The 23,192-nt window shown below is 41.0% G+C and overlaps 1 protein-coding gene across 2 annotated transcripts in view; it reads right to left on the reverse strand.

The window, feature by feature from the left end:
- Window positions 1–540: 540 nt before the first annotated feature.
- Window positions 541–23,192, reverse strand: part of LOC128644516 (lysine-specific demethylase 2A) — a 45,247-nt gene continuing 22,595 nt past the window's right edge. Inside the window, exon 6 of one of the 2 annotated variants that reach the window (XM_053697099.1) lies at window positions 541–663. In XM_053697099.1, coding sequence (XP_053553074.1) covers window positions 556–663 — 108 coding nt within the window. In that variant the 3' untranslated portion in view covers window positions 541–555. Of the gene's footprint in view, window positions 664–17,726; window positions 17,834–23,192 lie in introns of those variants that run through there. The other variant, XM_053697100.1, reaches the window with a different exon arrangement.

The raw sequence follows: 23,192 nt of genomic DNA on the forward strand, positions 1-23,192 counted from the left end.
TGCCTCACCCATTAAGCAGCTTTCAGAAAAAGCTTTCAGAATGTATAAACCATGTCTTTGTAGTTTCCAGTGAAAGTATGTTCTGTTCTTGAAGGAACATAAAAGTAAAATTTACTTAGAAGCATTTTTGCAAGCACCACGTATATTGCAGGTTCAGTGATTACCTTTATTGTACACACCACTTGCCAAGCGCAAATGCTTCTAAGTTTGAAATAAACTTCTATTCTTTTCAAATTCACATATGTCCCTTTAAATTGACAATATCATAAATATTGAAAGTTGATAGAAGCACATTGAGAAAAGAATCTGTAGTGCACAGAAACCCCCAAAATCAGAAAAATTTGATATTAGAAAAAAGAAAAAGCCATAAACCAACTCCCAAGTGTAATCTCACCAGATTGATAGACCAAAGTAAAATGAATCACTCTCATAAAAATACTAAAACCTTTCTCATATTTTTTTGTTTTGTTTTTAAAACAAAACAAAAAAAAAAGAGAGACATACATGGAAAGGAGGTGCAAATTATAAAAACTGTATATAAAGCTTTAGGAGTAATTACCATAGTGGATACCAGTGAAGCATACATACTAAGCTCACCAAGCAAGATCTCTTTCCTCTAGATTTCCGTCTCGGTATTGTTCCCTCGATGTCTAATAGTCTGTCCTGTATTGCGTAATAACCATGTTAAATACAATATGTTCTGAACATCATAAGGTTGGAATCAAATACTGTGCATTATTTTTATTTTTTTTTAAAAAAGGGGATGTACGGTTACAATTTTTTTTTACAAAACTCACTAACTATAAATCTATATTCTTATATACCAAGCAGAAGTATATGCTTTATGACAAGTAACTTCATGCCAGTTTGAGTTAGGTAGATATTGCCCAGAAATAGATGTAGGCCATTTTCTTCCCCTGCACACATACCCTCCCCTTCCTTCCAATATCAGGTGAGCCCAGCCAGGAAACAAAAATAACTGCCCCAATAAAAACTTAGAAAAGGAAGAAATCTGTTTTTTTTTCTTATTCTTGTCAAAATTCAATTAGAGAAAACAATTTTGAACACATTTCCAATTTAGTTCTGTTATCTAATTTGCTCCATTCTCTTGATATCCATTGTTGAAGAAACAGCAATGCACGTGGGTGAGCCAATAACATGAGGCATATATGTGCAGACACCAATCAGCAGCTTTGGAGTCTACCTAGGTATGCTTTTCAACTAGCGATATCAATACAAAAAAGATAGATATATGTATATGAACCACCCACTAGTCTGGGGATACTGGAAGGAAATACAACCTTTTACCTAATTTAAATTGGAACCTTTGACTCTCTCCTCACCTTTAGTTAATTTAAAAAAAAAATCCAATATTGGTAGAAAGATAGGCAGCTTGGAGAATCTAATTCAGTGATAAACCCATTTTATATATTATATATATATACACGTGCGTTTGTGTGTTTTGTGCCACATTCCAATTATCTTGGCTCATTCTAGCATACCTTAACTAATAAGGGTTGAGTGTAGCCCTTCCTATGACCCTGAGACATAATACACAAACTGACTTTCTCCAATCTTTGGTTCATACTATATTATTATTATCATCATCAGGTATTTGTAGAGCGCCAACAGATTCTGCATAGACATATAAAGAAGAACATTATTTTATCTAAGTGGCAATCCTTGGAACAACTTTATATCTAAAACGTTTAGCGGAAGTAACTGCAAATCATTATAGCCATTGAAATACTTCTGGGGAAAGGCAAGCAGGGATATTTGCCTAGATGTGCTAATTGCCTGGGCAATAATTCTATTGCTTTTACTTTTATGAAATGGAGGTATTTTAAAGGGACACTCAAGTCAAAATAAAAATGTATGTAAGAAAACAAAAATAAAACACCGCAAACCACCTCATCGAAGATAATATAAAACTAAGTATATAATATGTCAGATTAAAATGTACATGGGTACCAAGGTATAGTAGGGAAAGAGTAAAAACGCTCTTACGCGTTTTGGCAAAACGTAGCCGTAATCATATTACGGCTACGTTTTGCAGAAAAACGTAAGACCGTTTCTACACTCTTTCCCTACTATGCCTTGGTACCCATGTACATTTTAATCTGACATATTATATACTTGGTTTTATATTATCTTCGATGAGGTGGTTTGCTGTGGATTATTTTTGTTACATTATGTAGGAGGGAGAGGAGCCCTCCTATCCTTTACACCACGTGTGTACCAGTCGTGGGTATATGTCCTTTTCCTGGATCTGTGGAAAGTATTAAGCGTGAAGCCGTATGGAGTAGGCGTACTTGTCACTGTTAGCCAACCAGCGCCTGGTAGATGACGTCAACCGGAAGCGACGATTACGCGTGTTGACGGGTACAACGCTGTTTGTGGAGGAACACAAAGATCGCAGCAGGACCCAAATACACCGGAGCGTAAGTGGTAGGGTTTACAACTTGCCACGGTCCCCCGCCGGCTTTAGTCCTGCAGGCTTCCTTGGAGTGGTGAGTCAGGCACAGTGAAAACTGCACGCCCATTATCTCTAGACACGCTATGATCCAGTTGTGATTTTATTTATTTACCCTGCACTTGAAATATATATTTATATATTTGGGGAACTGTCCTATTTTTGTATAATGTATGTAAGAACTTACCTGATAAATTCATTTCTTTCATGGTGGCGAGAGTCCACAAGCTAGTTATTGATGGGATATACATTTCTACCAAGAAGGGGCAAAGTTTCCCAAACCTCAAATGCCTATAAATACACCTCCCAACTCACTCATACCTCAGTTTAACGTATAGTCAAGTTAGTGATGTGTATAAGGAGTAAGAGAATAAAAAAAAAAAAGAGGAACAGGATAAATGATGTGCTTTATACAAAAAAATCATAACCACAAAAGAATGGGTGGGTCTTGTGGACTCTCGCCAACATGAAAGAAATTAATCAGGTAGATTCTTACATAAATTAGGTTTTCTTTTTTATAGGTGGTGAGAGTCCACGAGCTAGTTACTGAAGGGATATAATACCCAAGATGTGGAAGTCCACAAGTAACTATAGAGGGAGGAATAAAATAAAAACAGCTAGACTAGAAGTCTTTCTGAAATCTTTAGTAGCCTCAACATAATATTTCAAAGCTCTTACCACATCCAAATAATGTAAAGACCTTTCAAGAGTATTCTTAGGATTAGGACAAGGATGGAACAATTTCCCTGTTGAAGTTAGAATTAACAACTTTTGGGAAAAATGTAAACAAAGTTCGCAAAACAGCTTTATCTTGATGGAAAATCAGATAAGGAGACTCGCAAGAGAGAGCAGACCATTCAGAAACTCTTCTAGCAGAAGAGATAGCTAAGAGAAATAACACTTTCCAAGAAAGTAATTTAATGTCCAAAGAATGCATAGGCATAAAAGGAGGAGCCTGCAAACTCTTTAATACCAAAGTTAGACTCCAATGAGGAAAGATAGATTTAATAACAGGTTTGATACGAGCCAAAGCCTGTACAAAACAGTGAACATCAGAAAGATTAGCAATCTTTCTGTGAAATAAAACAGAAAGAGCAGAGATTTGTCCTTTCAAAGTATTGGCAGACAAACCTTTATCCAAACCATCCTGAAGAAACTGTAGAATCCTAGGAATTCTAAAAGAATGCCAAGAATAATCATGAGTGGAACATCATGGAATAACAAATTATGCTTACCTGATAATTTTCTTTTCTTCAGATGGAAAGAGTCCACCTCTGCATTCAGTACTTTTGGGAATTCAGAACCTGGCCACCAGGAGGAGGCAAAGACACCCCAGCCAAATGCTTAAATACCTCTCCCACTTCCCTCATCCCCCAGTCATTCTGCCGAGGAACAAGGAACAGTAGAAGAAATATCAGGGTGAAAAGGTGCCAGAAGAATAAAAATAACAGACGCCCTACAGAAAAGAACACGGGCGGGGAGCTGTGGACTCTTTCCATCTGAAGAAAAGAAAATTATCAGGTAAGTATAATTTATGTTTTTCTTCATAAATGGAAAGAGTCCACAGCTGCATTCATTACTTTTGGGAAAACAATACCAAAGCTACAGCGGACACTGAATGCAAAAACGGGAGGGTACAAAAGGCGGCCCATTATGAAGGCACCAGGCCTGCAAACTTTACCCCCAAAAAACCCCACGCTTTGTTAGAAGCCGAGAAAACTTTGAAAAGGAAGCCCAAGGACACTGACCCACAGATAGTCCATAAGCCTAGCTAGAGACCGCAGAGAGAGACTCGACTGAGCCAACACGCCTCCAGGAGACACCGCCGCCCAGCAGTCGGTCCCCAACAACACACCCCCTACTAGAGAAAGGGAGCAACACCGACAATGCCCAAAAAAAGGAGAAGACGTAAAAGAAAAATTAAGGATTACCGAAAGGCCCCTAAATAGGGTGCAACCAGTTCAAAAATAAAAAAGGAAATTTATGCTTACCTGATAAATTGATTTCTTCTACGATACGATGAGTCCACGGATTCATCCTTTACTTGTGGGATACTTACTGTTAGCAGGAGGATAATATCCCACAAGTAAAGGATGAATCCGTGGACTTGTCGTATCTTGTAGAAGAAAATAAGAAACCCCGAGCCCAAGCCAAGCCCAGAGAGACCCGAACTGTTCTTAAGATCAAGGCAGGCAACGCCCAGACCCCGGAAGTACAGAATCCACAAGGTTAAAACCGGGAATCTGAAACCAAGAAGAAAAACGTCGAAATACAGTGCAATACAGGCCTGAAAGACAACTGAAGACAGAGTTGTCAAGACACAAGATGACTCAGAATACAGAAATAGAGATCAACACGAGCAGAAAACCCAGATAAGCGAACACCTGAGTCAACATTACACGCCACAGTCATACTAGGATGACTCTAATAGAACACTTGTAAGTAAGGAGAGCAGCTGAAAGAGATAAACCCCAATCGTCAAACTGCTAAACATCCACTAAATAGTGGGCACCTCGCAGGCTATCTAAAACCCGCCAGACATACTCAAATATCTGGAACATGGAGAAACACAGAACCTCAAGGAGGCTCACCGAACGTCAAGTGACCAGAGGACGGACAACAGATTTCAGATCCTGCTCCACACCGGGACAGCCCAAGCGACAGGCAGATCTGAAAACCAGGGGAACAGAAAAGACCCCAATCACCAACCCCTAGGGAAGGACGGAATGGAGAGGACTCAGCCCCCCCAACAGAACTTGGATGCTAACCCAAGAACTCCTCCAAGAGGTACTCTCAAAGAGAACCACAAGGAGATGAACATAGCAAAATGCAGTAGACCTCAATGAAGACTTAGCATACTGACAGTCTCAACATGGAGATTCCAATCTCCCCAGATGGAACAGAACAACCCCCAGAGGGATAAACTGCTCACCCTTACAGGCTAAAACCACATGTCCCAACCTCCTGTATACAAGACAGGACAACAACCCTCCAAAGAAAGGAACCCCCCCTCTTAAGGACAAACAACCCTCCACCCCCAAAGGGAAGGGCACAAATAAAAACAGCACATATGCTCACAAGACATGAGCCAGAGACTGATGAAACCAAAAGCCGAATGAAAAACATCCAGACGACCTGATGAACACAGAAAGAACTCCCCCGGAAGGGGAGTATACTTTGTTCAAAGAAAAGGCAAGCCATAGGAATGTATCCACAAGCGCACAGAAAACCTGGCCAAGCTACTAGGCAGGCTCAACAAGCCAGTACTTAGGCCATAGCCTATGTTCCCTGGAAAAAACTGGATCACCCCGGACCAGCCACAGGATCATAAGCTTCTGGACATCCAGAAAGATCCCAAACAAAGCTAAAGACCTGAGCCCCAGAATTGTTGAAAACCAACAAACGCCCAAGGGAACACTAATAACTCGTCTAAAAAAAAATCAGACATCACAGGGGAATAACCGGACTAACCCGGAAACAGGGACAAAACTCACTCAAATCTCGGCCTAAAAAGGAAGAGAACCCCTCTGACAGGAGTCCAACACCCCACAAAAGAGCTAGGGCACAACAGAGGCGTGCCAAGACTTTAGAGACCAAGGGAGAATATCAGGGACAAAGTCACCCAAAGAGTGAGTAGCACAAGACTAGTATCCATATCTCCTCAGAGTACATAACCAGAGGACCACACCCAGGAAAAGAATGCAGAGCATCCCAATCTCCCGGTAGAGAAAAACCCCTAAGCGAAGCTTGGGGAAGGAGACAACCCAGTCTATCGCCCCTGATAGGGTGACCACAAACTCCCCGAAAGCAAGAAAAGCGACACGGCCCTCCTTAAAGAGAGAATAATCACCAGATGGGTCTTTCTGAAACCACAAGGCTACCTTGTATCACCCATAAGGCAGCCAAACCGCTAAGGGGAACAGACAAGTCCAGAAATCCCAACCCGAAGGAAGAGAATCTCAAAATGAACAAGTCCAGGAAAAGGAAATTCCAAGGAGCCCCTGAATGCAAAACCGCCAGGAACCGGCTGCAAGGAGGCCCTAAGTCCTCCAAATTTCCAACCCACACGGGAAGGAAACACCAAGTCCCGATGAAGTAACGGAAACAACAGAGTGTGTCGCAGCAGAACCTTACAGAGTCCCAGTCGACCAGCTAGAAAGGCTAGCAAAGACTGAACCAATACTCCATGCCTCGCAGACCCTCAGGTCTTTTCAAATGCTTAGCTGAACTTGAAAAAGAAAAACAAGGAATAACAAATAATAATGTGAAACACTTGGCGCCCAAAACGGACCAGTCAGGCAGAACAGGCGCCACGTGTCTGAAATAGGCCGCAAGACAGAAGGGTCCTAACCCAATCAGGACCAGCCTTAAACTCAGGGTCGATACTGTCAAGGCCGCAGATAGACATCCCCAGAGAATCAGACAAACATAGGACTAACATGTCCTCACACCAAGTAAACTGAGCAATCAAAAATCGCGACCATCGATTTCAGAAACATTCCCGAAGGAAATACATAAACATGAGCTCAAATAAAAAATCATCCTAACCGGATTAAAATAAAAATAAGGCAACCCATTGGTTATCGCCCAAGAAGAACAGACACACCCGTAGGACCGGGATCCTGTTCTCCCAGCTCAGGACTGGAAAGGATACTCAAGAAACAAAGCTATAGGAAGATTACTTCATCTTCATATAGCTAATGCTGCAAGCCGCTCGAAGTAGAAGACTGAGAATTCCCACATCTGTTAAGAATGGGATCCTCCAACAACGCCAGAATGTGTCTCAAATGGACACGAAGGCGCGCCAGTCTAACGAAAGGCACTGCATACCTTCGCCGGAGCAGAAGACGACCCCGAAGGCTGACCCCCTGAAGCTTAAGACAGTGGTTCCCCAGAGAGCTGAGCAGGCCATCCCATGCCTGAAGAGCCCTGGTCAACAGAACACGTACAATATCGCAAGCACACCTCTGGGGGAACAAGCCACCTTCCAGAGAAGAATAAGCAAAATCTGGGTTACCTGCATGTGTAGTAAGCATTGTTGGTAGGGAACTCGCCACTCTGGGAACGGACCCCCCCTCCCCGAGACTGATGGCTCAGCGGCCCCTTGATTCCCTGATCCCAAGGAATTGAGCACTCTGAGACGGCATTCTGAACATAACTGAAGGGCATGTATCACCCGGGCCAATTTGTATTCCACAAGAGAAAAAGAATCTGATTCAGAGACGTTCGTCTCCACAATATCAGAATCCTCCGTAACTGGGATACTGAATACAAAAAACAGACCAAAAAAATAAACTGTAAACAGCACCTGACCCCCACAATGGCTGGCGCACTCACCACCTCATAGGATCCAGATACCAGTGGACCCGAAATTTTCCGTCGCCACACTGTCAGGAATGCGGAAATGGAGAGTCAAAACGTGACCACGCCTGGTCACCAGGTGCACCGTGTGGTCCAAAAAGCGCGCTCAACCGTAAAGGCTGCATCACTTCCAAAGGCCGTTATGTTTCATAGCCAAGAGCCTAAGTAATACTACACATAAGCAGGTTGAATCACATAAACATGATTAAAAAAACCCTGTTCAATAACCCCCCTCAGGAGATATTAACCCTCAATTCCAAGATGCAAAAGGAGCCTCACTGAGACTCTAAATTAAAGTTAGTCCCACAAGGTCGTAGCCTCTCGGGAAAACATTTGTAATACAGACAATCATAACAAAAGTAAAATGAAACTATCTTACTGGAATCTACGCCGTGGAACAGAAATACGGCCCTTCAAGTGTGACAGATAGTAGCATCGTCTCTGCCATGAACTTGAGAGAAGAAAGCAGGCAACGAAACTTGTCAACGCTGATTGCTTCTGGAGCTGTTAAAATGAGCCGGGATGGTTTCACAGAAAGGCTCTCTCTGCATCTCCGGACTTCAACTTTCATCCATGCTCTCACTCCAGTCCCATGCCGAAGAGTACTACCCTCCATAAGAGACTAGCGAAAACTTCTGACACTTCTCTGCCAACCTCCTGGGACGAAAGGCAAAGAATGCCTGAGGGATGAGGGAAGTGGGAGAGGTATTTAAGCCTTTGGCTGGGGTGTCTTTGCCTCCTCCCGGTGGCCAAGTTCTGAATTCTCAAAAGTAAAGAATGCAGCTGTAGACTCTTTCCATTTATGAAGAAAATAGGGGTTTCTAAACCTTGTGATATATTGTCCTTGAAATAGGCTTACTAGCCTGTATCATAGTGTTAATCGCAGAGTAACTAAGCGTTCAATTTCCATGCCTTCAAATTTAGAGATTTGCAATCCGGATGGAAAAACGGGCCTTGAGATACAAGGTCTGGTCTTAGAGGAAGTGAGCAAGGTTGGCAACTGGACATTCGGACAAGGTCCGCATACCAGAACCTGCGAGGCCATGCTGGTGCTATCAGAACACACATAAGATAGTTTCATTATGATCTTTGAGATCACTCTTGGAAGAAGAATCAGGAGGGGGAAAAATGTAAGCAGGTTGGTAAAACCATGTAACTGCTAGAGCATCCATCAATTCCGCCTGAGAATCGCTGGACCTGGAAAGGTATCTGGGAAGTTTAGATGAGGCCATCAGATCTATGTCTGGAAGACCCCACATCTGCACAATCTTATAGAACAAATCTAGATGGAGAGACCACTCCCCCGGATGTAGAGTCTGATGGCTGAGATAATCAGCTTCCCAATTGTCTACACCTGGTATATGAATCGCATGGAATAAACAAGAGTTGGATTCCGCCCAAGAAAGTATTAGAGATACTTCTTTAATTGCTATGGGACTGCGAGTACCCTCGATGATTGACATATGCCACTGTTGTGACATTGTCCGTTTAAAACCGAATATACAATTCTCTCTTTAATAGAGGCGAAGCCTGAAGAGCTCTGAAAATAGATCTAAGATATTGATTGGTAAACTCGCCTCTTGAGAATTCCAAACTCCTTGTGCTGTCAGAGACCCCCAAACAGTTTCCCGACCTTTGAAACTTGCATCTGATGTGATCACAGTCCAGGTAGGACGAACAAAGGAGGCGCCCCTTGAACAATATGGTGATGGTTTAACCACCAAGTCAGAGAGAGAGAGAGAGTTGAGTGTTGGGATTTAACCCTTTGAGTGCTAAGCACTTTCCCAACTGGGTGCTAATATTTTCTAAGTTTTTTTTTTATTTTTTAAAAATATTTTCAATCTTTTTTTTTTTTTACAGACCCCCAAGACTTACACTGTTGGAAAGGTTAGGCGATTACCTTCCAACAGTGGGTCTTGGGGGTCTGTAGCGGCTTAGATGCCTGAGATACAGGCTTCTATGCAGCATGCCCCCTCCTCCTATACTTAACATTAAGTATAAATAAAGTTGCGCGGCGACGTCATCACGTCATTGCGCGTGACGTCACCGTGCATCACGTGAAGCCCCGGTGATGCCTGTCACTCTACAGGCATGATCCGCCAACCATGTCGTGTGAGATTCTGCTAAATGAAAAGAGTTAGTACTAAGATATCATCCAAATTAGGAAACACTGCAATACCCTGCTCTCTGATTACAGATAAAAGGGCACCTAGAACTCTTGAGAATATTCTTTGTGCTGTTGTAAGGCCAAACGGAAGAGCGACAAATTGGTAATACTTGTTTAGAAAAGAGAATCTCAGAAATAGATAGTGATCTGGATGAATCGGAATGTAAAGGTAAGCGTCCTGCAAGTCTATTGTGGACATGAAGTGACCTTGCTGAACAAAAGGCAGAACAGTCATTATAGTTACCATCTTGCAAGTTGGGACTCTTACAAAATGATTTAAAGTTTTCAGATCTAAAATTTGTCTGAAAGAATTTTTCCTCTGATACAATGAATAGATTTGAATAAAAACCCAATCCTTGTTCCTGCTGTGGAACTGGGACAATTACCCATGAAAGTTCTAGATCTGAAACATATTTCAGAAAGGCTTGAGCTTTTACTGGGTTTTTTTTGGTACATGGGTAAGAAAGAATCTTCCCAAGGGAGGTCTTATTATGAATCCTACTTGATACCCCTGAGAAATTATATTCTGAATCCACTGATTTTGGACAGTGTCTGTCCAAACTCTTTTAATGCTTTAGTCTGCACCCTACCAGAAGAACTGGCTTGAGGCCCAAACCTTCATGGAAGTTTAGGCGCAGGATTTGGTTTCTTATAAGGCTTGGATTTATTCCAATTCAGAGATGATCTCCAATTAGAGCCAAAGGCCTTAGGGGAAGGAGTAGTTACAGTATCTGTTCTCTAATCTGACGAAAGGAACAAAAACGATTGGGAGCTTTAAATGTACCTATATATTCTTGTCTTGGGGAGAAAAACTCCCTTCCCCCCAGTGATAGTGGAAATAATAGAATCCAATTCAGAACCAATAAGATTACCATGAAAAGCAAGAGATAGCAATCTTGTTTATATACCATGTCAGCATTCCAAGATTTATGACATAATGCTCTTCTAGTAAGAATAGCTAAAGACAAAGATTTGATGTTAAGTTTCACAACATCAAAAGATAGCATCGCAAATAAAATGATTTGCACGTTGAAGTAAGTGAATAATTGTTAGATAATTCTGGGTCTAAAGACAACTGCTGAGCTAAACTGTCCAACCAAAATATAGAGGCAGCAGCAACATCAGTGATAGATACAACTGGTCTAAGAATATAGCCAGTATGCAAATATGCCCTTCTAAGATAAGAAAAAAGTTTTCCATCTAAAGGGTTTAAAAAGAAGTGCTGTCTTCTACAGGAATGGTAGTACCTTTGGAAAGAGTAATAATAGCCCCATCAACTTTAGGGACTCCCAAAGTTCTAAATTATCAGTAGGTAAAGGATACAATTTTTAAAACAAAAAAAAAAAAAGGATTAAAAGTACCACCAGGATTAGACCATTCTTTAGCAATGAGATTAGAGATAGCGTCTGGAATAGGAAATACTTTAGGAGTAATAACATTAGTCTTAAAGGGACAGTCAACACCAGAAATTTTGTTGTTTAAAAAGATAGATAATCCCTTTATTACCCATTCCCCAGTTTTGCATAACCAACACGGTTATATTAATACACTTTTTACTGCTGCGACTATCTTGTATCTAAGCATCTTCTGACCACCCCTAATCACATGACTTTTAGTTATTATCTATTGACTTGCATTTTAGCCAATTAGTGCAGTGTCTGCCACAATCCACGGGCATGCTCACAATGTTATCTATAGGGTTTACCTGAACTAGCTCTCCCCTGCTGTGAAAAGCAAATACAAAGCATGTGATTAGAGGAGGTCTTCAAGGGCTTAGAAATTATATGAGCCTTCCTAGGTCTAGCTTTCAACTAAGAATACCAAGAGAACAAAGCAAAATTGTTGATAAAAGTAAATTGGAAAGTTGTTTAAAATTGCATGCCCTATTTGAAAAATAAAAGTTTTTTTTGGACTTGACTGTCCCTTTAAATATAGAATTTAAACGATTACTAGGGCTATCATCAGGAATTTTAGGCTCCTCAATCCGTAAAGTAAATAACACATCCTTAAAAAGAGGTAAAAGAAGAAGATTTGTCAATCTCTGATGTAAGATCCTCCGAATCAGAGGAACCCCCATCAGTAGAAGATATGTCAGTAGGCTGTCGGTCAGTACAAAATTCACTAGATTTAAGAACATAATGCAAAACCCTTTAACATTTATTTGAAGGAGGAATAGCAAACAGTCTTCTCTATAGCTGTAGCAATAAAATATTTATTGCTGCAGAAATGCCCTCTGCATTAGACTGGGAATTATTAACAGTGATAGTATTTATACTCCTAGAAATAGTGTCAGAATGTAACAAAAACAACTGAGCTGAAGAAATCAGATCAATCTTTAACAATCTTTTTATAGAAATGTGTTTAAGGAGCTTAGTTTATATGGTAACTTCTGAGGCAGGTTCAGTTTGAGACATAGTTGCAAAAATAAATAAATAATAATATATAAATAGTTTGTAATTTTATATCTATGCTCCTATATTTAGCAGGCTTGAGAGAGTGGGAAACAGTGCTAATATATATATATATATATAAAAAAGGAAGCATTGAAATAAGCAGTGATAAAACAAGTGCTGCATTTAGCTTTCTAAAAAAAGAATGAAAACACAGGGCGATTTGGGGGTGGAGTTTTATCCCCAAACATGTCAAGACATGCTAAGACATACTAAGATATGTTTTAAACTCAAACAAACCTGTTGTGCAGCTATAATATATAAGGAGCACTAAACAACTGAGTCAAAGCATATATATATATATATATATATATATATATATATATATATATATATATATATATATATATATATATATATATATATAAAATAAACAATATATAACAACTTTACTTAAAAAGTGCCTTATCCATAGCTGAGAGTGTCTTTGTTAAAACAGATACAGTTTCATACTTACCTTTAAGACACCCATCCACATACAGCAGATAGCCAAACCAGTACTGAAACATATCAGCAGAGGTAATGGTACAAGAGTATATTGTCGATCTAAAGAGGGAGGCAGCAGATGAATCCCTGCGACCGATTTACAGAGAGCCTTATACAGGGCCTATGAATACTCAAAAACTCCACTCGCCCATCGGGCGAGTAAATCACAAAACTTACCAGCCCGCAAGAGACTTTAGTCGCCTGTGCATATCTGCATGTAGTGTGTATAAATCTTATTAAAAATGCAATATAAATAGTGTTATTGTAATCACACATGCATTGCAGACAGAGGTCCCCAATTGAATGCTTTGCAAGCGGCTTACTACTTGGGACTTGAGCATTAATAAAAAGGCTTTAACTTTAGAAAATATTTTTCTATCACCAGGTAGAAAAACACAGGGATATTATCTTTGCAATACTGTATGTACCGTCTTGACTTATTTTCCCCTAAGGGGAAAAAAAATATATAATTGAGCTTTTTTTTTTATTTACTTCAGCATATGTGGCGTTACGATTGTCTAAGTATATTTAATTTTGCCACCCTTCAACCTATAGCTCTTTGAGTGGTACTGCATTTAGCTGGACAGTGACATAACGAGCATGTTAAAAATACTTTTTTTTTTCCCTTTCTGCCCGGCTGCCTTTCAACTACTACCGCGACTGTCAGTGCCACGCTAGCAGATTTGACTGGGTGCATGGAGATGGTATGTTCTCTGCGAATTAGTAAAGTCAGTTTCTGGAGCATCAATAGCATTCAGGAAAATTGTGCACTGCTCTATATTGTTATGGTAGGCAGCTTACTCGTGTACATTGTGCTGAAGTACTGCAGAGGACCCTGGAGTACTTCAGCATAATGTACGTGAGCAAGCTGCCTACCATAACTATATAATCACTTTAAGCCATACTTCATTCATACACACACAGAGAAGAAACACTCACCGCTCTAGCAGGATGTCTTCCCGCGCAGACAACCTTAGGGGTGGGAAGTAGCAACTGACAAGGAAGAGACCAAGAGCCATGGAGATAAGGGGAGGTCTTTGAATGCATTTAACAAAAAGAACCTCCCCTTTCTTCCCTCCATTCCTGTTTGTGTGCACATATGTGGAAGGCAATTTGACATTTTTATTTATTGCTTCTTATATCCCACTTAAAATGTCAGGTCGCCGTCCGGGCTGGTAACTTAAAAATTTTACTTGCCTGCAAGAATTTTTACTTGCCATTGGCGACCGAACCGGTCTATTCATATGCCCTGCTTATAAAAAGCTTTCCCATAGGTGAAAACATGGTATCATCAGGCAATACTCCCTTCACATTCCTCAGACAAACACTGCACTTAGAGAGGAAATGGGCTTCAATATGCTTAGAAGCGCCTTTCACTGAAAAAAATCAAGCACATCATGCTTCACCACCTCCTAAGGATGCAAAGTTTTTAAAACGGAGGTATGAGTGAGGTGTATTTATAGGCATTTGAGGTTTGGGAAACTTTGCCCCTCCTGGTAGGAATGTAATTCCCATCAGTAACTAGCTTGTGGACTCTCGCCACCTATATGAAAGAAAAAAAACTTATGATTCAAAAAGAACATGCAGCTTTAAGACACTTTATTTTCACACTTTTTTGGGGAACAGATCCTACTGAGCATGTGCACAAGCTCACAGGGTATACATATACTAGTCTGTGATTGGCTGATGTGTGCCACATGATACAGGGGGCCCGGAAAATGGGAGAAAAAATTAATTTGTTAGAAAAAATCTACTGCTTATTTGAAATTCAGAGTAGGTGTTAAATAATTTTTTATGAACTTGCAAATTATGTATTTCTACTGCATTGAGGTACCAAGAGAACAAAGCAAATTAGATAATAGAAGTAAACCTGAAAGTTGTTTCATGATTCAGATACAGCATACAATTTTAAACAACTTTCAGGTATACTTGTATTATCTAATTTGCTTTGTTCTCTTGGTACCCTTTGTTGAAAAGAAAACCTAAGTAGGCTCAGGAGCTGGGAGCTAGCTGCTGATTGGTGGCTGCACATTTATGCCTCTTGTTATTGGTTTATAGATGTGTTCAGCTAGCTCCCATTAGTGTATTGCTGCTTTTTCAATAAAGGATACCAACAAAAGGAAGCAAAATGTATAATAGAAGTAAATTACAAAGTTGTTTAAAAACAAATTATGCTTACCTGATAATTTCATTTCCATCTGTGGGAGGAAAGTTCACTGTTTCATAAATTACTTGTGGGAATTAAGAACCTGGCCACCAGGAGGAGGCAAAGACACCCCAGCCAAAGGCTTAAATACCTCCCCCACTCCCCTCATCCCCCAGTCATTCTGCCAAGGGAACAAGGAACAGGAGGAGAAATATCAGGGTATAAAGGTTCCAGAAGAACAATATAAAATTTGGGTCCGCCCATCGGAGCAAACGGGTGGAAGCAGTGGACTCTCCTCCCACAGATGGAAATGAAATGATCAAGTAAGCATAATTTATGTTTTCCATCTTAATGGGAGGAGAGTCCACTGCTTCATCTAGAGGACACTGAATGAACAAAACGGGAGGTCAAAAAGAGGGTGGACACTATACTGAGGGCACCACAGCCTGCAAAACCTCTCTCCCAAAACCAGCTTCTGCCGAAGCAAAAATATAAAATTTGTAAAATTTCGCAAAAGTATGTAAGGAGGACCAAGTAGCCACCTTACAAACCTGCTCCACATATGCCTCGTTCTTAAAGGCCCAAGAAGAGGCCACAGCCCTAGTTGAGTGATCCGTAATCCTCTGGGGAGGCTTACGTCCCGCTGTCTCATAGGCCAAACGGATAAATTCCGTCTAGGCTCAAACTACGTCCAAGTTATGAAGTAACCGCTCCTTAGACGAAGAAAGGTTAGGACCCAAAGAAGGAACTACTATCTCCTGATTGATGTTACGATCTGATACCACGTTTGGAAGAAAACCCCTTCCATTGCGAAGCACAACCTTATCAGCGTGAAAAACCAGGAAAGGAGGCTCAAGGCCGGTAACTCAGACTTTGCGAGCTGAAGCAATAGCCAGAAGAAAAAGAACCTTCCAGGAAAGAATCTCAGTGTCAAGCGCATGCATAGGCTCAAACGAACCAAGTTAAAGCTCCAAGGAGGAGCAGAATTTGTGAACACCAGTCTGATTCTGGACAGAGCCTGAACAAAGGACTGAATATCAGGAAGTTCGGCTAGCTTCTTGTGTAATAGGACCGAAAGAGCCGAAATCTGTCCCTTTAAAGGAACTGGCGGCAAGGCCCTTATCCAAACCATCTTGGAGAAAAGCCAGAATCCTGGATACCCTAATCTTGTGCCAGAGATATCCACGTTCCTCACACCAGGATAAATAGGTCCTCCACACCTTATGATAGATGCAATGAGTGACCGGTTTCCTGGCCTAAATGCCAGTCACAGAGTGCCATGCAGGCCCGCCCCTACACTATCGAGAAAAATGCGCCAAAAAGGGGTAGCGTCATTCTTGACTGTTCACACACTACTAGAGCCTCATCTCACATATCGTAGCATCAAACACAATAAAGATATTGTGATTCCCCCCCCCCCCGTTCAATAATCCCCCTTCCGGGGATATTAATCCTTGATTCTATACAGATAAAGGAGACACACTGTGACCCTGTCTTTAAGCGTTATCATATGTGTATAAATGAAACGTTCTTACCAGAATCTATGCCGCATAACAGGAACACGGCCCTTAAAGTGTGACAGGTTAATAGCATCGCTCCTGACATGGACTTGAGTGCAGAAAGCAGGCAGCGAAACTAGTCAACGCTGATTGCTTAAAGGGATAGGAAAGTCAAAATTAAACTTGCATGTATCTGATAGAGCATGTAATTTTAAGACATTTTTTTAAATTCACTTCTATTTTCAAATGTGCTTCGTTCTCTTAGTATCCCTTGTTAAAAATGAATACACACATATACACTAGTGGGAGCTGCTGCTAATTGGTGCCTGCACACATTTTTCTCTTGTGATTGGCTAACTAGATGTGTTCTTTCTAGCTGCCAGTAGAGCAATGCTGTCTTTTCAGCAAAAGATAAGAGAATGAAGCAAATTTTATAATAGAAGTAAATTGGAAAGTTGTTTAAAATTGTATGTTCTATCTATATTATAAAATAACATTTTGGGGTTTACTATCCCTTTAAGGAGCTGTTAATCATGAGTCGGGATGGTTTTGCAGAGACGACACTCCCTGCATCTCCGGACTCTAACTTTCGCCCATGCTCTCACTGAGAGGCTGACAAGGTTACTTAAAACTCCAGTCCCATTTCAAAGAGTACTACCCTCCATAAGAGACTACTCCAATCTTCTGACACTTCTCTGCCAACAACCTGTGACGAAAGGCAAAGAATGACTGGGGGATGAGGGGAGTGGGGGAGGTATTTAAGCCTTTGACTGGGGTGTCTTTGCCTCCTCCTGGTGGCCAGGTTCATAATTCCCACAAGTAATGAATGAAGCAGTGGACTCTCCTCCCATTAAGATGGAAATTGTATACTGTATCTGAATCATGAAAGAAAGATTTTGGGTTTCAAAACCTTTCTTCTAATCTTATCTAAATTTCCCTAGAAGATTCATCTATGTTTGGACAGGCAGTGAGATCAGTGGTACATAATTTTGTTTTGGAACTAAAACACTCTTATCCTGCCATCTATGATTCTTCCGGAACAGCAGTTCTCTCTCTTTGAGAACAGTTGCCGATTGCTTTGATTTTGCCATCTAATTATAGTAAAAAGCAAACTCTAGTACAAAACTGCACACCAAGATCCATCCTCCTTTTGGATTTTGCTCAGCACCCATGAATCATTTATTAACGTAGCACAGATGTTCTTGAAGGTTGCCAGTCAATCCCCAATTGCCAGTGTACAGTCATGCCAAACTTGAGGGTGAAAGGACTTGCATAAGTAAACAGAATTTCTTTAAAACATCATTGGTTCTTATAGTAACAGACTATTAGATTTAATTCAAGCATTTGAACAGAGTGGGAGAATATTTTTAAATTTTTACTTATCTAGAAAAGGATCTTCGTGAAATAATCATGAGACCAACAGACTGGCCTCAAAGTATTGAATTGGTTTTATTCTGGTGTGTGCTGCTCCAGCTACTGAACCAAATTGTAATCACCAGCTCACATAAAGAGGGTACATAAAGCTCAGGAATTTGTGAGGCTGTTTTGTCCAACTTCCACAAACAAAGATGGTGCACAAGTGGTGAATTAACACAAAAAAAACAATTTAACCCCTTAACAACACAGACATACCCTGTACTTGAGTGTTCTTAAGCGTGGGTCTCGATGAAAGCAACAAGGAGACATTCGGCAATGGCTTTATCTCAACTCGGCTCTTACATAACAGCTGACGTATAGGGTATGTTGGCTGTTATTAAGGGGTTAATGGGCATTTTTTTGTTTTTAAGTACAGTGTAAGGTTTAAATACATAAATATATCTAAAATATGCATTATTTTTAATATCAAAACAAAACAATAGATACATCCATTGTGATTCATTGGGAGGGATCTGGGAGGTGGGAGGGTAACACCTACACTACAATAATATTACTTTTGTCAGCTAACTGATTAAATCGATCACTGCCAAGAATTTCTGAAGTGTGACGCGTAGCTGCAATTACTGGCCTTCTAATTATCAAAAAACAATGGCAAAGCCCTGCTTGTCTGTTAATTCTAAACAAAGGGGACCCAAGAGAAGCTTTTACAACCATTTGTGTTATAACCAAACAAGCAGTATGTAAATTTCAGTGAGAAACCCAAAGTTTGTGAAAAAGTGGTGAAATGGTGGCATGAAATATACCAAAATGGGCCTAGATCAATACCTTGGGTTTTCTACAAAAAAGGGCTCTGTTTAAATGGAGTGATAGCAAAAATGTTTAAAACATTTCTGCCAATTTGGGAATTTTTCTCATTCATTGAATTTCATGATAGCAAAGGTGTTAAGAACATTGTATAAATGTTCCTAATGGGGTTTAGCACAGGGATTTAATTTTTTATGTCTAAATGTAGCTAATCATCCAGCGCTACCCAGGTGCTGAACAAAAAATAGTTTGGCTTCTAAGCTTACATTACTGCTTTTTCAAATAAAGATACCAAGAGAACAAAGAAAAATGATAATAGGCGTAAAATAGAAACTTGCTTAAAATTGCATGCTGTATTTGAACCATGAAAGAAAAAAAACAAATTTATGCTTACCTGATAAATTTATTTCCGGATACGGTCCACGGAATCATCAATTACTAGTGGGAATATCACTCCTGGCCAGCAGGAGGAGGCAAAGAGCACTACAGCAAAGCTGCTATATATGTCACTTCCCTTACCCATAACCTCCAGTCATTCGGCCGAAGGAAAAATGGAAAAAGATGATAATACAAAAGTGTAGAGGTGCCTGAGGTTTTAGAAAAAATAACTGTCTTAAATAAAGGGTGGGCCGTGGAGTCACCATATCCGGAAAGAAATAAAATTGATCAGGTAAGCATAAATTATGTTTTCTTTCCTAAGATATGGTGAGTCCACGGAAATATCAATTACTAGTGGGAATCAATAACCAAGCTAGAGGACACAGATAAGGGAGATACAAGACAGGTAGACATAAACAGAAGGCAACACCGCTTGAAGAACCCTTCTCCCAAAAGAAGCCTCAGCTGAGGCAAGTGTCAAATTTAAACTAAAAAAAGTATGCAAAGAGGAACAAGTTGCAGCCTTGCAAAACTGTTCCACAAAAGCTTCATTTTTAAATGCTCAGGAAGAAGAAACAGCCCTCGTTGAATGAGCAGTGATTTTCTCAGGAGGTTGCTGTCCAGCAGTCTCATAGGCCAAACGAATAATACTCCTTAGCGAAAGAGAAGCAGTTGTAGCTTTCTGACCCTTGCGCTTCCCAGAAAAACAAACAAAGCAGAAGATTGACGAAAGTCCTTAGTCGCCTGAAGATAGAACTTCAATGCACGCACAACATTTAGGTTGTGCAATAAACGCTCTTTAGGAGAAGAAGGATTAGAACACAAAGAAGGAACCACAATCTCCTGATGAAAAATAAGATAAGGAGAATCAAACTGCAGAGCAGAGAGTTCCGAAACTCTCTGAGCAGAAGATATAGCAACAAGAAACAAAACTTTCCAAGATAACATCTTGATATCTAAGGAATGCATAGGTTCAAACAGAGCCCACTGTAAAACTCTAAGAACAAGGTTAAGACTCCAGGGCGGAGTAACAGGCTTAAACACAGGCCCAATCCTAAAAAAGCCTGACAAAAAACATAATTTATGCTTACCTGATAAATTCCTTTCTCCTGTAGTGTAGTCAGTCCACGGGTCATCATTACTTCTGGGATATTAACTCCTCCCCAACAGGAAGTGCAAGAGGATCACCCAAGCAGAGCTGCTATATAGCTCCTCCCCTCTACGTCACACCCAGTCATTCGACCGAGAACCAAACGAGAAAGGAGAAACTATAGGGTGCAGTGGTGACTGGAGTATAATTTAAAAATTTAGACCTGCCATAAAAAACAGGGCGGGCCGTGGACTGACTACACTACAGGAGAAAGGAATTTATCAGGTAAGCATAAATTATGTTTTCTCCTGTTAAGTGTAGTCAGTCCACGGGTCATCATTACTTCTGGGATACCAATACCAAAGCTAAAGTACACGGATGACGGGAGGGACAGGCAGGATCTTTATACGGAAGGGACCACTGCCTGAAGAACCTTTCTCCCAAAAACAGCCTCCGAAGAAGCAAAAGTGTCAAATTTGTAAAATTTGGAAAAAGTATGAAGAGAAGACCAAGTTGCAGCCTTGCAAATCTGTTCAACAGATGCCTCATTCTTAAAGGCCCAAGTGGAAGCCACAGCTCTAGTAGAATGAGCTGTAATTCTTTCAGGAGGCTGCTGTCCAGCAGTCTCATAGGCTAAACGTATTATGCTACGAAGCCAAAAAGAGAGAGAGGTAGCAGAAGCTTTTTGACCTCTCCTCTGTCCAGAATAAAAGACAAACAGGGAAGAAGTTTGGCGAAAATCTTTAGTTGCCTGTAAATAAAATTTCAGGGCACGGACTACATCTAGATTGTGCAGAAGTCGTTCCTTCTTTGAAGAAGGGTTAGGACACAATGATGGAACAACAATCTCTTGATTGATATTCTTGTTAGTGACAACCTTAGGTAAGAACCCAGGTTTAGTACGCAGAACTACCTTATCTGAATGAAAAATCAGATACGGAGAATCACAATGTAAGGCTGATAACTCAGAGACTCTACGAGCCGAGGAAATAGCCATTAAAAACAGAGCTTTCCAAGATAACAATTTAATATCAATGGAATGAAGGGGTTCAAACGGAACACCCTGTAAAACGTTAAGAACTAAATTTAAGCTCCATGGTGGAGCAACAGTTTTAAACACAGGCTTAATCCTGGCCAAAGCCTGGCAAAAAGCCTGAACGTCTGGAACTTCTGACAGACGTTTGTGTAAAAGAATGGACAGAGCTGAGATCTGTCCCTTTAAGGAACTAGCAGATAAACCCTTTTCTAAACCCTCTTGTAGAAAAGACAATATCCTAGGAATCCTAACCTTACTCCATGAGTAACTCTTGGATTCGCACCAATGTAAGTATTTACGCCATATTTTATGGTAAATCTTTCTGGTAACAGGTTTCCTAGCCTGTATTAAGGTATCAATTACTGACTCCGAAAATCCACGCTTTGATAAAATCAAGCGTTCAATTTCCAAGCAGTCAGCTTCAGAGAAATCAGATTTTGATGTTTGAAAGGACCCTGAATTAGAAGGTCCTGTCTCAGAGGCAGAGACCAAGGTGGACAGGATGACATGTCCACTAGATCTGCATACCAGGTCCTGCGTGGCCACGCAGGCGCTGTTAGAATCACTGATGCTCTCTCCTGTTTGATCCTGGCAATCAATCGAGGAAGCATCGGGAAGGGTGGAAACACATAGGCCATCCCGAAGGTCCAAGGTGCTGTCAAAGCATCTACCAGGACCGCTCCCGGGTCCCTGGACCCGTAACAAGGAAGCTTGGCGTTCTGGCGAGACGCCATGAGATCTATCTCTGGTTTGCCCCAAAGTCGAAGTATTTGGGCAAAGACCTCCGGATGAAGTTCCCACTCCCCCGGATGAAAAGTCTGACGACTTAGGAAATCCGCCTCCCAGTTCTCCACTCCAGGAATGTGGATCGCTGACAGGTGGCAAGAGTGAGACTCTGCCCAGCGAATTATCTTTGATACTTCCATCATCGCTAGGGAGCTTCTTGTCCCTCCTTGATGGTTGATGTAAGCTACAGTCGTGATGTTGTCCGACTGAAACCTGATGAACCCCCGAATTGTTAACTGAGGCCAAGCCAGAAGGGCATTGAGAACAGCTCTCAATTCCAGAATGTTTATTGGAAGGAGACTCTCCTCCTGAGTCCATGATCCCTGAGCCTTCAGGGAATTCCAGACAGCGCCCCAACCTAGTATGCTGGCGTCTGTTGTTACAATTGTCCAATCTGGTCTGCTGAATGGCATCCCCCTGGACAGATGTGGCCGAGAAAGCCACCATAGAAGAGAATTTCTGGTCTCTTGATCCAGATTCAGAGTAGGGGACAAATCTGAGTAATCCCCATTCCACTGACTTAGCATGCACAATTGCAGTGGTCTGAGATGTAGGCGTGCAAAGGGTACTATGTCCATTGCCGCTACCATTAAGCCGATTACCTCCATGCATTGAGCCACTGACGGGTGTTGAATGGAATGAAGGACACGGCAAGCATTTTGAAGCTTTGTTAACCTGCCTTCTGTCAGGTAGATCTTCATTTCTACAGAATCTATAAGAGTCCCCAAGAAGGGAACTCTTGTGAGTGGAAAGAGAGAACTTTTCTCTTCGTTCACCTTCCACCCATGCGACCTTAGAAATGCCAGTACTAACTCTGTATGAGACTTGGCAGTTTGAAAGCTTGACGCTTGTGTCAGAATGTCGTCTAGGTACGGAGCCACCGAAATTCCTCGCGGTCTTAGTACCGCCAGAAGAGCGCCCAGAATCTTTGTGAAGATTCTTGGAGCCGTAGCCAATCCGAATGGAAGAGCTACAAACTGGTAATGCCTGTCTAGGAAGGCAAACCTTAGATACCGGTAATGATCTTTGTGAATCGGTATGTGAAGGTAAGCGTCCTTTAAATCCACTGTGGTCATGTACTGACCCTTTTGGATCATGGGTAAGATTGTCCGAATAGTTTCCATTTTGAACGATGGAAC

This window comes from Bombina bombina, unplaced genomic scaffold (assembly GCF_027579735.1).
Source record: "Bombina bombina isolate aBomBom1 unplaced genomic scaffold, aBomBom1.pri scaffold_1163, whole genome shotgun sequence".
In the NCBI taxonomy this organism is placed as follows: domain Eukaryota; kingdom Metazoa; phylum Chordata; class Amphibia; order Anura; family Bombinatoridae; genus Bombina; species Bombina bombina.